Source organism: Poromitra crassiceps (genome assembly GCF_964638095.1).
Source record: "Poromitra crassiceps genome assembly, chromosome: 1".
Classification (NCBI taxonomy): Eukaryota; Metazoa; Chordata; class Actinopteri; order Beryciformes; family Melamphaidae; genus Poromitra; species Poromitra crassiceps.
Window position 1 is genome coordinate 74292629 of NC_139623.1, and position 14851 is coordinate 74307479.

A 14851-nucleotide genomic window follows, 5' to 3' on the forward strand; every position below is an offset into this window, starting at 1 on the left:
GACCAAATAACTTCCGTGTTTCGCCTGGCTGTTTCGGTTGGAAAATCGTTGAGATGACAACTCGTACAACTCTCGTTTTGATTCCCACAGCTCTACCAAGAGTTCCTCTCTTTCCAGGGTCCAAAACGAAGCCATCGACAGCAACAACACAACAGCCAGAAGTTTACTGCTAGCTAGTACTGAGTGTGCGCACGTGTGCGCGAGCTCCGTTTCCATGGATACGCGACTGAAAACATGGTGAACTGACCAGACAACCGCGAACACCGAACAAGCACGGATTGAACATGTTGAATCCGGGCGAACATCACCGAACATCGCCGAACACGAACAGACAAGGACAGACAGCTATGGCATGCCAAACGAACATCTACCTGTGTTCGTGTTCGTTCGTGTTTGTTGGAGAATGTTCGATTGGTGTGCCATGGGCTTAAAGGGATAGTTCGGTTTGTTTGAAGTGGGGTCCTATCAGCTAGTGAGATACACTAACTTAATTAGGTACAGTGTTCAGGAGTGAGTGCGCATTGTGGAACGAGACCGCGCACTCAGCGCAGCAGCCAAACCAGCCTTTTCTCTGTAAGTACGGGGGGTCAACAACTAAAACGTAATTTAGCCACCTAAAACACCTAAAACAACGCCCACCTAAACAAATCGATATCTGTGTACATGCACGCTCTATTTTGACAATTTTCAGCGCTTTACTTTTCCGCAAAACAGCAGTTTCATTCGGCACTGCTTTTTCTCCCAACCGTACAACTACCGTATTCCTCCGTTTACAAAACAGGAAGGCTTAGAAGAGAGATAAAACACTGACTTACTTTAGAGACAACAAGTCACCTGGCCTCTCTGGTCTGGGTCGTTTTCCACAATTTATCCTGGGAATGGTGAATAAGGTCTGCAGCCAGGGCAGTGAGGGCACCCAGGCATTTAGGCAGCAGGCGCATCTCTCTGCCTGTTCACTCTCTGCAAAAGTTCCTCTTCTGTATTCTCTCTGGTTCATAATTGTATCCTCTTGTCACCAAGGTGAATGGCATATCATCCTCGCTATCAAAATCACTCATATTTTCGTTCGTGTATTCTATTTGTTGTGTCTTCAAACCGGGAGAAATAAAATAGCCTACCCCCAAATAACTGCGTAGTAATCCAGTGCTGCGGCTCTGAGCTGGCTTTTAGCGGAGGAATACGGTAGTTGTACGGTTGGGAGAAAAAGCAGTGCCGAATGAAACTGCTGTTTTGCGGAAAAGTAAAGCGCTGAAAATTGTCAAAATAGAGCGTGCATGTACACGGATATCGATTTGTTTAGGTGGGCGTTGTTTTAGGTGGCTAAATTACAGTTATAGTTTTAGTTGTTGATCCCCAGTACTGAGAGAGAAAAGGCTGGTTTGGCTGCTGCTCTGGGTGCCGGATCTCGTTAGACGCTGCGCCCCGCTTCAAGACCACTGTACCTAATTAAGTTAGTGTATCTTACTAGCTGATAGGACCCCACTTCAAACAAACCGAACTATCCCTTTAAGTCTATCGGTGCAAAATAGCCTCTATTACTCTTATCACTCTAAATGTTTTTTTATTTACTAATGTCAAATAAAATTTGACAAAATATATTACTCTAGCAATTAATTTGAAACTTTGCAAAATTACTACAGCAAAGCAGCAACACACCCACTTTTTGTATAGTTTTAGGCTAATAAGGCTATATTTGCAATTGCAATAATGTAAAATCCCAAGGCACACCTGGACTTGTCCTAAGGCACACCAGTGTGCCTTGGCACACCATTTGGGAACCACTGGCCTACATTATGGCGTTGTTCTAACACAGAGAGACATTCAGTTAACACTTTGAGTGCCACGGCCCTTGGGCAAAAGGTGCTGTACTGTGCCACATAGGCCGCAATGCATTTTAAAACAGTCATATAATTTCTTTAATAATTACTATGTAAACACTGAACACGCACAAATAACGATGAGACTCTCTTCTATCACCTGCAAAAAAAAGTTTATTGATCCCATTTTCCGTTCTTTAGTTATGAGCCGGAGAAGATAGCTTGATTAGACCAAAAACAGCCCTTTTTTTCTACGAGCTGAGATAATGACCCTTTTGTGAAAGGAAGCATTTCAAGCACATCATTGACTCATTGCTAATATTTTCTGATGTAATGCTGCAGCTGCCTGGGTCTGTTGTATGCTGTAGTGTCCTGCGTGCCCCACCTCCCCCCCTCCTCCCCCCCCCCCCCCCCCCCCCCCCCCCCCCGTTGTGGGAGGAGTGTCTCTCTGCTCTGCTCGGCTCTGCTGTTTGCTCTGCGTGTGCTCAGCACTGAAAAAGTCCGCTAGATCCAGCTTTTTTACAGCCGCGTGTACCAGCTCCCATGCTTCCAGTTGAGAATAATAACAAATCCACGGCTGATCATGCGAATCGGCTGTTGCAGCGGACACGAGGTGCTCAATTGTGACAGCAGATTGGCTGCTGCAGGGGCACAGCTACGTTATGCTTCAATGAAGCAGCTGCATACGGACGGATGCGATGCGATTTCCTTTTCCACAATGACTTCTTCTGTGTGTTTAACTATACTTTCTCTCATCTGGAGTGCGCTGTCGCCACCTAAGGGTTCTGTAAAATAGGTTAGACACATTCAATAGCTCTCATATTGTAAGAGGCGATGTAAGAAGCTGAGATCGACACCCCCCCCGTCAAAAAAACAATTTCGAGTTATTGACGCCATTTGGCGTCGCTGGCACTCTACGGTAAATTTCTAATGACGCCATATGGCGTCGCTGGCACTCAATGTGTTAATATGGCGTTATTCGTCTAACACAGAAACATTCAGTTAGTTATTCTTCTAATACAGAAACATTCAGTTAATATGGTGGTCTTCTAACACATTTCAAAAGGTGTCCTTCAATCCCACAGTGACTGTTGAATTTGTGAATGTGATCAACCTTGTGGACATTCTGTTTCTTATCCAATAGGTATCGAGTATCGTATCTGTGTCGAGCATCGTATCAGTATCGAGTATCGTGATACTAAACTTGGTACGGGTATCGAAGTCAAAATTTTGGTATGATTCGTGACAACCCTAGTACCATGGTATGGTTCCTCGAAAATTGGCCAAAACCAGGTACCTAGAAAGATTGCAAATTCAGTGAACTTATGTATCAAACTGGTTTCAGACAGCCTAATTACAGCTTCCTACCTAGAGAGGCCACCTACAGTATATTGCTCATTCACTCGAGAATAGGTTGAGGCCACGTCTCGTCATAGACGCTGGTTTAGCTGGCTCAGCCTGGCTGGGGGCGGGGTCAGGGTGGGGTAAAAAACCCCGTTCTATCCATTCAGCAAAGTTAGAATTTAGCTGATAGCCGAGCCCAGGCAGACACGATCGGGGATTTAACCACCGCAGTAAACGCACATCTGAGCAGACGTCTTGTGTTCTGCTCTAGAACCCCCCAAACCTGTAGTTTAGAGCCGCAGCACCGTCTTTTGGTGAGTCAGCCCATGAGATATATCGGCGGTTTTACCCCACTCGCGCGCCTGCCGTTTAACATTTTGTGGGCGTTCCCAGACATGCCGACTGTCTCTATGGGACAGGGCCACAGTATCAGTCCTCGACTCCTCAGCAGTGTTATTTTGTCGTTTAGCGACGTCACAGAGGTGAAGTTGCACTGTAACTTACAGTATAATAATAGTGGTTGTACTTTAAAGTTGGAAATAATGGTACAGTTAGAGTTGACTGATTTAAAGTGAATGCAAACTAGTTTTCCACTTTGCCCCTCAGTCAGTCATGTTCATACACTCCATGAACAGACTAATGTGGAACACGGATCTCTGTCCCAACAACATGATGCAAGGCACGATGCTGCTGCTGCTGCCATACAACTGTAAGCTGAGTGAGTCCAGTCGGACAAAGGGAGGATTTGTCTTCTCTTGGCGGTGCCTTCCTAAACTATGAATTGACTCATAGAGCCAAAAGGTTGATTTTAGCTTCGGGCTAGACTTCCCCCTCAGCAGTGGAGTGAACACAGAGCAGAGGGTCTTTACACAACTCCTCTTTTTCTTTTTAAATAAATTGAGTGCTTAGAGCGACAACAAAATCAACAGCACATAATCATCAGTAAACTCACTTTCTTTAATAGCCACTAGCCAGTGTAGATTCCCAAATTTAACTGCCACTTGCATTATTAATATTTAACCAGCAAAATAGCTTTTTAGAGTCAAGAAGACTAGGGCTGGGTATTGGTTCAAATTTCAAGAATCGATTTGATTCCGATTCACAAGGTTCTGAATCGATTAATCCCGATTCGATTCCGATTAGATTAATTTCAATATCGATTTGGTTAGTGATACTAAAACATGTTTTTGAGCTGTAACCTGAATTCCATGACTGTCCAGTTATGTAACACAGAGGTTCCCAACCTTTTTTGCGCCAAGGGCCGGTAGATACATGGGGAAAAAAAGTTGCGGACCGGTTATTAATTTTAATATATGTGTTTTAGTTACACATATATTTACATATTTTAAATAACAGCCTTTTCATCTGTCAATAAAGACACTTTCACAATTACGGACAGTGATTTGATTTCAGCCTACCGGTATATCATTTCTAAAAGTAGATATTAATGATCAAACATTTCCATTTATGTAGCCTACAGTATTTATGTTTTGGTTTTAACTACAAACATAAATAAATGTCAACTTGAAACTATGTTTCAACTACCACACACAGCCTATAATATTATAGCCTATGTTTATAAAAAAAAAAAAAAAAAAAAAAAAATCGATCTATGGACATAATCGATATCAAAGGATTAAAATAAAAATCGATTTAAAATCGGAGAATCGATTTTTTTAACCCAGCCTAGTCAAGACTGGTTTTCCTGCAAATGTATTCTGGAAGAAGACATACAGCCACACAACCAAAATATGCCAGTGTTTTGGCTGGTGGCTGGCTGGTGTTAAGCACGTTCGACAGACCCAAAGCTCTTATGGAGATCTAACTGCAAACGGTCTCAAGAAGGAATAGAGAGTCCCACAAAACACCCAACAACAGTCTCTATTGAAGCAGCAGGTCCTGTTATGGGGTTGTCTTCCTTTGTGTAAACCTACATGCTGGAGTTTATCCAGGTGTAACATTTACCTATTTAACCCACACCCTGCTCCACAATGTAAAAGCCCTGATAAGCCTCTCTCTCTCTCATCTGTTGGCCCTGCAAGGGCTGGGTATTGGCAAGGACCCCATGACACACGATACGTATCGCGGTACATACAGTAGGGCTGTGCGATTAATCGATTTTGAATCGTAATCGAATTAATTAGTTAGGACGATGTTAAAAAAATGAAAATCGTAAAATCGGTTTTTTTTTTTTTTTTTTTTTTTATTTAATTTTCACTTTAACTAGGGTAAGTACGTTACGCGGGGCGGCTCTCTCTCATGTACGCATGCTGCTACTTGTCCATTCTCCCCGCTGTAAAGTCTCTCTAGAGGCTGTGATACTGGCTACTAAAAACAGCAGCGCAATGGACTTATTTCAACACCTCCGACCAAAAAGCAGCTTGTTGCACTGCGGGCTGTAGCCTACAAGATAACGATTGCCACAACACACTCACGCGCGCACACGAACACAGACGTTATCACCGGACGATGAAACGTTGCCTTTACAGTTCACATAATAACAAAACAACACGTGAGGCCACCGAGTACTGATAGATTGGCTGTATTCATGGCTGTAAGTTAGCAGCCTCAGCTGACTCACCTGTCCCTGTGTGTCTGAATTTCCCCCTAACTGCTATCGCAGTTCCACGCATTCCTGTTGTGACTTTGTGTTATTCTAGTACAGATATAACTCCGAGCACGGGTGGTCGCTTAGACACTAATATAATTATCTCACGGAGGAACACGCAAATCCACCAGTGTCAAGTTAGCAAGCAACAGCCAGGAAGTTAAGCATAGCAGCGGCAAGCTAAAACAGGAAGTTGAGTTGTTCTACCTTCAGAGTAAAAGCGTAAATTGTCAATTATGGAAAAAAGGGGGGAAAAGAGCTCTGCAGGGCAACAAATGTTTAGAGAAGTATAATAGTATAATAAATCGAAATCGAAATCGAAAATCGAGTTTTGAGAGAAAAAATCGTCAATTTTAGTTTTAGGCAAAATCGCACAGCCCTAACATACAGTAGGTCACGACATGATTGTATCACGACACATTGCGATATGATACATATTGCGATGCGATATATTGAAATACTCTACATAATCTACTGAAAAATAAAAAATAGAGCTGAAAATACAACTTGCTGTGTACCACCCAGGTAGTGTAATAATATATGTAGTTCATTATAGTGGACAAATTGAGTCAAAGCTATTTAATTCAAAAAATCCGTTCGAATTCCAAAACCAACTGCATTTGCAGATTTGCAGTTACTGAACACACTGAAATAAAAAATTAAATGCAAACACACAAACCCCTCATTAACGATTCGTAGGAGAGAATTCATTATTCTTATCGGAGCTCAAAATAAAATAAATAAAGAGCTTTATTACGGCTTGTACAGTGATTTTTTCTTTGCTATTGTGACGATGTATCTCTGCTGGTACAAGAGCGCGTGTAGTCAGCCAGATTTGGTAATCGAGCTGTGAAATAGAGTGGCCACTTGAACAAGACTGCCCATTGTCATGGTGGCTCCTGTGTGTGCAGGGCTTTCATAGCTGTTGTGCTTATGCTGAGTGCTAGCCTTGCTCTTTGAAATCCCACCTATTCTCTTGTGTGTGGCAATTATACTCCCTTCTGCCTAATGATTTGGCTGTTTTGGTCTCCCGCTCTCCCCTCTTCATAACTGCATTTAGGCCTCACTGTTTATGCCTAGGGATGGGGCCGATCCGATCCAATCCAATATTGGTATCGGGTGCCGATTGGCACTAATTCACGAATCGGATCAGATTTTTTTTTTTTTTTTTTTTTGCAATTCCAGCGCGGGCCGCACAGGGGGCACGGGCCGTAATTTGCCCATGTATAATAGTATCCTTCTTTGCCTTGTATATTTTCTTAATTTTGTCTGCTTTTTGCAAGGTATATTTAAAAAAAATATTTAATTGGCCAAATCTTTGCCTATACTGTATATTCAAGAAAAATATTGGTATCGGCATAATATCGGTATCGGCAGATATCCAAATTCAGGTATCAGAATCGGATCGGAAGTGAAAAAAGTGGATCGGTGCATCCCACCTTCTCCATCTCACTCTCTTGCTCTCTTTCTTTCTCTTTCTTCATTCTGTTTCTTCCAGACATAGTGCTGCATTATGACAGACAGCATCATGAGTAAAGCCGCCACTATGGAGATTCCTATCAACAGTAATGGAGACACAGGGACTCTACCAGAGGATGACAGCCTGGAACAGGTGGGTCTCAGCTAACTTAACTGTTGGCTTTTATCAGCTTTATTGTGTGTCACGACTCGGAGAGAGCACCCTGAATATCCTTCACTCACCTTCTTAAAAGAAAAGAAGATGTTCCACACACGTACACAATAGGGCTGTCAAAGAATATTCTATATTCAAATATATATTCAGTGTATCCAAGCGAGGATTTCCTGCACTGCGCGGAGAATACTGTGTGCGCCCCATAGTACTCAGGTGTAGTGTTTTTTTTTGCGCTAAGACCTACTATTAGGTGGCACCAAAGGCCCTTTTTTCTAACACATTGCGCTGGAACGCTTATTTTGGCACGAGCAACGCCCAAACCTGTGTTTACACTCGGAACATGCAGATGGTATCTTCGCCAGAGCGCAAAATGACACTTGTGCGGAGGCAGATGATAGGCTAAGAGGCGCACGGACACGCATGGGCCACTCCTACACCTGTGTCTGCGCTTAGATTCCAGCGCAAAACTGGATGGTGGAGGCAGACGATAGCTTAAAGGAACACTCCGCCCATTTTCAACCAGCTTTGTATTATTAGAACATCAGTAGTATATCAGAAAACTGTAAACTGTTTTGAAGTCTGTCATTTAATTTGACAGTTATTGAGTGTTAAAGTGTGGACCAGTGACATCACTGGTCAACTCTCAAACTAGATGACGGTTTTGAAGTCATTCATCTAGTTTGACAGCGCTATATAAATGTAGTCCATATATATATATATATATATATATATGGACTACATTTATATAGCGCTTTGCTCTTTTATCCAAAGCGCTTTACAATGTGCCTACATTCACGCATTCACACACCGCTAAGCACCGCACAAGACAAGTGTGATTGGTTAAACCAAACACCCAACCCCCCCCCTCCCCCGCAATTCCAGAAAGGAGACCAGAGCTTATGGATAAGAGCAAAAAGGTAGTCAGGCTGAAAATCTTGTATGCTGCAAAAAGCTGAAATTCTGTCCTTCTCAGTCTAAAAAGCCAAATGTTTGAGGGATCAGTAATACAAAAACAAGCTAAATTCAGCACTTAACACTAGACCCGCCAACATTCCAAATGTCCAAACGAACAACTCCAGGTGTGCACGCACGCACGTGTGTGCGCACACACACACACACACACACACACACACACACACACACACACACACACACACACACACACACACACACTGGTATTCAAATTTGTACACACCCTCCACAAACACAGCTTCCTACATGTAGTCCTGCACCCTCACTTTATAGTTGTATACAATTGTGCATTCATTTCTTCATTTTACCAATTTCTCAAGTGCAAACCATTTTACTATTTATTTATTTTATGTCATGGTTATATCTGAATGAACATGGAGTATACTATTTTTACACCCAGATTCCATAAATCCATCGGAGATCCTCAACTAGAAAAACATAAACATACATTTGACCCTTGATTGTAAAACTGCTGTGAATCATTACTATTTAGGCTGTTGTTGCACAAAGTACAACCACAGTGAAGCCAGGGTCAGCCTTTGGGGGTAATGGCTCCTCAGACAAGGTCCTAACTTGCCTAGCTACGTCTGAGGGAAGATGGCCTACTCGGACATTAGCTGTTGGAGTCCGCCCGTCTCCCTGGGAACCGCTGGCTCCAGGAACAGCTGTTGTGGCTTTTAGGTCGGGGGTTAGAGAAACATCTCTTGTGTATTCGGTTAACTCGAGATGTGCGAGTGGAGAGGGTACACTCAGATGTACTGGTTGCTCTCGTCTCGATGGGGACAGTTGGCTGAATGAATAAGCGCTTGTGGACCTGAGTTGAAGGTAAGATAATGCGCTACTGTGCAGGGCTGTGTTGTCTTTAGGGAGATTTATCCTTTAGGCTTGATGCTTTTCAGGAGTGACTCAGTGGCAGTTAATCCGAATGAAATAACAGCAAAGTTGTCGTTTTCAGAGTAAGTTTGGTGAAACAGGTTGTACTTTTTCCCATTCCCCAAGAGACACGCCTGGTTGGTCAAACAGTGCTCAGGTTACTTCAGATCCTGGAGGAGCCACTGGCAGTTAGTCATGTTATTTGCTAACCAAACTATGCGCTCCACTCGAGTAGTAAAATCTTATCTTCTCATCAAGCCACGCAGTAAGGCATGTTTTCCAACATTTTATCAGCCATTTGGTGCGGTTACCTCAGCGTTAATGTATTCATCATCATCGTGGATGATTGTTTAGCTGCACTGTTTAGTGCTTTAGCCTGGATATTAACCAGTTGTCATAGCAACTCTGAAATGAATGGGAAGCTGGCTGTGCTTCGTCCTTGAATCAGACCCACTGCCTATTCATACACAAGCTTATGGAACAGCATCCACTTTGTCTCACATCAGGTCGTCCTCAGAGTCAGACGAGCACTCCAGCAGCGTTTCCACTCATCTCCATCCTCCACACAAAATGTTCAGTTAAAGACTTGCTATAGACGGTTTTAACTTGACAACATAAGCATTCTAAATTGCCCCTATCTTAGTTCGTGTTGCAGTGTTTTTCTAATACAATAGCTAATAGGAAATAAGCTATACTGTGTATATATGTATATACGTATATATATATATATATATATATATATATACAGTAGATATATAGATATACCGGTATATTATTTTTTGTTGTTGTTGTTGTTGTTGTTGTTGTTCAAGATTCAAGATTCAAGATTTTTATTGTCACTCCATGGTACAAGTATCACGTGTGAAATTCTTGTGCTGTGGACTCTGTTTACAACATAGAACAGGGCATATGAGTGCAAAAACAACAAGAGACACAACAAGCAATAAGGCAGTATAGTGATAAGACAAGTCAGAGACAGTGGCACATTCACTGCACATAGGTGCACATGTCATGTGCATACTTTAGACGTGCTTAAACATTTAAAATTCGGCGTATTTGACATACAGGTGCAAATAGCATATTCCTTATTAAACATACAATTAAACTAAATTAAACTTGGCGTTTTAAATTCGGCGTATTTGACATACAGGTGCAAATAGCATATTCCTTATTAAACATACAATTAAACATTAGACATACGTAATGGTAGCAGCTACAGTACGGTACAGTACGGCTACTACACTATTTGTGTATGTTAAGGAGTCTCATGGCCTGCGGGAAGAAACTGTTCCTCAAGCGATTTGTGCGTGCTTTTGGAACCCTGTATCTTCTCCCTGAGGGTAACAGGGAGAACAGGCTGTTGTGGGGATGGTTTGTGTCTTTGATGATCTTCAGGGACCTCCTGAGGCACCGCTGTTTATACAGTTCATGCAGTTCTGGCAACTCACATCCTGTTACGTGCTGGGCCGCACGTCTCACTCTCCGTAGCGCCCTGCGGTCCATGGTGGTACAGTTCCCCGTGGTGAAGCAGCCAGTCAGCAGGCTTTCAATGGTGCCTCTGTAGAAGTCGCTAAGGATTTCTGGCCTTAGCCCAAATTTCTTCAGGCGCCTGAGTCCGTGTATTCGCTGTTGGGCCTTTTTGACAATAGTGGCGGTGTGGCCGGCCCAAGTCAGGTCCTGGTGGATGTTGACTCCCAGGTACTTGAAGCTGTCCACCCCTTCCACCACTGTGCCATTGATGGTGATTGGGGGGTGTGTGCCCCCCCCCCCCCCCTCCTGTAGTCTACAATGATCTCCTTGGTCTTGGAGACGTTCAGAGAGAGGTGGTTGTCCTGGCACCATTGTTCCAGGGCCCCCACCTCCTCTCTGTAGGCTGTCTCGTCGCCCCCCGAGATCAGCCCCACGACTGCTGTGTCGTCTGCAAACTTCACGATGGTGTTCGAAGTTTGAGTCGCCACGCAGTCGTGGGTGTAGAGGTCGTACCAGAAGGGGCTGGAGACGCACCCCTGGGGCGCTCCTATGCTGATGGTCAGTGGGGAGGAGGTGAGGTTGCCCACCCTCACCACCTGGTGGCGGTCTGTCAGGAAATCCAGGAAATGTTGTTGTTGTTATTATTATTATTGATCGTGAAGTTTCCCGAATTTCGATTATGGAAATGTATTCAAAATGCCCATCCCTAGTCTGAAGGGACATTTAGGCTTGGTTAAAATACACTACTGTCTGATACAGGAAGCTGAATGCTGAGAACTTGCCAGTTCTGTGTGTGTGTGTGTGTGTGTGTGTGTGTGTGTGTGTGTGTGTGCGCGCGCTTCCTATCAACATAATCATGCAAATCCTAAATGCGTGCGCGTGCGTGCAAGGTTTTTGTCAGCGGGTTCAGGAAATTAACACCACTATGGATCTATGGTACTACGATCAGATCATATGAAGGAGGGAGTTCCAGTCAATCTGGTCAGGTTTTGAATATATTTATTGTGACTGTTGCATTTTGTTTTCCTGTGGTTCTGCAACAGACACAAGAGAAAAGTGCCATCAATTCAATCAATTAAAGGTTACCGGTATATACAATAGATAACAAGGGAAACAATATCATTAATCAATAAACAATTAGGCCTTTCTCATACAAATAATAATTCATACATATCCCATATCACTACAGGTACCTGAGGATTCTAGAAATAACAGCATTTCATGAGAGAGTGTGATACAATGCATTTCCCTCTTGATTTGCTCTTAATGCTAATGTCATCTTTAATGTCTGTAAATTTCTTGTAAAATATAAAAAAAAAATTGCAGTTACTGTATTGGAATCAGTATGTTGTTGTTTTTCGGACAGTGATGGAGTGATATCATAGCAAGGTTTGCAGTGGAACATTATGATAATGAGTTACAACATACAATACAAAGCCACTAGTTAGGACGTGTGTCCATATGGCGTCTATTGCTGACATTTAAACGCTGGAAGTACGCTGGGAAGCGCTGACCCTAGCACACAATATGCAAGGAAGCAGTCTGAAAGTAACTTCATTAGTTGCATGAAACGGTGCACCCGACACCAGCGTCTTTCTGAAAAGTTCTGATATTTTCAGCTGGAAGCGCTGGGAGCCGGCGCACAAAAAAGCCGAAGCGCTCTAAAAAATAGACACTGGGCGCAGCGCACTTTCTCTAGACGGCCGTATGTGCCCACATACTCTCTCCCCTCATTGGAAACAACTGAATAAAGATGCTGGAGCTTAGGAAAAGAAGCTATATGGACACACGGCCTTATCCAGTGGACTGAGAAGTACATTTTTAAAATCCTGAACTGTTATGATATCCGGCATCACTGCTCCCCATTCCATATCGCTGCTCTCTGTGGACATCCAAGGCTGATTTTCTGGGATTTCTTTTGCATCGTTCTGTCTTGTCTGGTGGATTTCAGTTATGAATTTTTTTCTTTCTTTCTCCTTGTCTTTTTCTATTTGTTTTCTGTTTTGTTTGTCATTCCTCCATTCCTCTGTACAGGCTGCACAGCTCCAGTGGAGCTTAAGTGAGAAGGTAGGGAGCTCCAGAGGCACCAGGGTGAGCAGGCCGCGTGTGCGTTGGCGTGCGTGTGTTTTATGTTGGTATTTGCTCAGTGGTTTTCACTTCATATGACATTAAAGTGCCTTGAATCGATACAAAATGTATCAATTTAATTTGGATGGCAAACCGCTGTGCAAGCCGACTTGTGTGCGCCCCCTGTTAATTTGGCCCTTACTAACTGTAGCTATACTTACTGTATACTGTAGCTATACTTACTAACTGTAGCTATACTTACTGTATACTGTAGCTATACTTACTAACTGTAGCTATACTTACTGTATACTGTAGCTATACTTACTAACTGTAGCTATACTTACTAACTGTAGCTATACTTACTAACTGTAGCTATACTTACTGTAGGGGTGTCACGATACACTCAGTTCACGATACGATACGTATCACGATACTGGGTTCACGATAACGATACGATACAATACGATTTTAACAATATTTTTTTAAACTTGAATAATGACAATATATGACTGGAAAAGTAGTATTTTATTTGAAATGCACAAATACAAAACATGCTGTTGTGGGAAATTGTTATTACAATAACAACTAGAAAAAACATGAGATTGGAGATAAGGCCTATCTTGAAATACAATGAGTTACACCGTCACTTAGATTTACTTTGAACTAAAAGGTTTCTCAGCAGTATAAATTCTCATTATGCATCTTCAGTTTTTCTTCAAACTCAAACAACAAGACTTTTCTTAGTCTATTTTTTATGCATCTTCAGTTTTTCCTGTCAAGTAAACAGTTTTGCCAGAAACTCAATTGAATGGTTTCTCTCCTGTATAACTTCTCATGTGTCTCTTCAGAGACTTGTTCAACTGAACTACTTTCCACACATTGAACTTCAACAAAGACGTTTCTTTGTCTATTTTTGAAAAAAAAAAAAAAAATGCGATATGAGATTTCATCTCAACGATACATATCGTGACGTTTTACTATCGCGAAATTTCGTGGGACGATATATTGTGACACCCCTACTGTATACTGTAGCTATACTTACTAACTGTAGCTATACTTACTGTATACTGTAGCTATACTTACTAACTGTAGCTATACTTACTGTATACTGTAGCTATACTTACTAACTGTAGCTATACTTACTGTATACTGTAGCTATACTTACTAACTGTAGCTATACTTACTGTATACTGTAGCTATACTTACTAACTGTAGCTATACTTACTAACTGTAGCTATACTTACTGTATACTGTAGCTATACTTACTAACTGTAGCTATACTTACTGTATACTGTAGCTATACTTACTAACTGTAGCTATACTTACTGTATACTGTAGCTATACTTACTAACTGTAGCTATACTTACTGTATACTGTAGCTATACTTACTAACTGTAGCTATACTTACTAACTGTAGCTATACTTACTGTATACTGTAGCTATACTTACTAACTGTAGCTATACTTACTAACTGTAGCTATACTTACTAACTGTAGCTATACTTACTAACTGTAGCTATACTTACTGTATACTGTAGCTAAACTTACTAACTGTAGCTATACTTACTAACTGTAGCTATACTTACTAACTAGCTATACTTACTAACTGTAGCTATACTTACTAACTGTAGCTATACTTACTAACTGTAGCTATACTTACTAACTGTAGCTATACTTACTGTATACTGTAGCTATACTTACTGTATACTGTAGCTATACTTACTAACTGTAGCTATACTTACTGTATACTGTAGCTATACTTACTGTACTGTAGCTATACTTACTAACTGTAGCTATACTTACTGTATACTGTAGCTATACTTACTAACTGTAGCTATACTTACTGTATACTGTAGCTATACTTACTAACTGTAGCTATACTTACTAACTGTAGCTATACTTACTAACTGTAGCTATACTTACTGTATACTGTAGCTATACTTACTGTATACTGTAGCTATACTTACTAACTGTAGCTATACTTACTGTATAATGTAGCTATACTTACTGTATACTGTAGCTATACTTACTAACTGTAGCTATACTTACTGTATACTGTAGCTATACT

General features: G+C 41.8%; 1 protein-coding gene across 3 annotated transcripts in view; it reads left to right on the top strand.

Annotated features, from left to right (window-relative positions):
* Positions 1-7266: 7266 nt before the first annotated feature.
* Positions 7267-14851, top strand: part of arfip2b (ADP-ribosylation factor interacting protein 2b) — a gene marked incomplete at its 5' end in the record, with an annotated part of 30529 nt that continues 22944 nt past the window's right edge. For 2 of the 3 annotated variants that reach the window (XM_083649696.1, XM_083649697.1), the window contains 2 exons: positions 7267-7381; positions 12752-12808. In XM_083649696.1, coding sequence (XP_083505822.1) covers positions 7283-7381; positions 12752-12808 — 156 coding nt within the window. The remainder of the gene's footprint in view (positions 7382-12751; positions 12809-14851) is intronic. The other variant, XM_083649698.1, reaches the window with a different exon arrangement.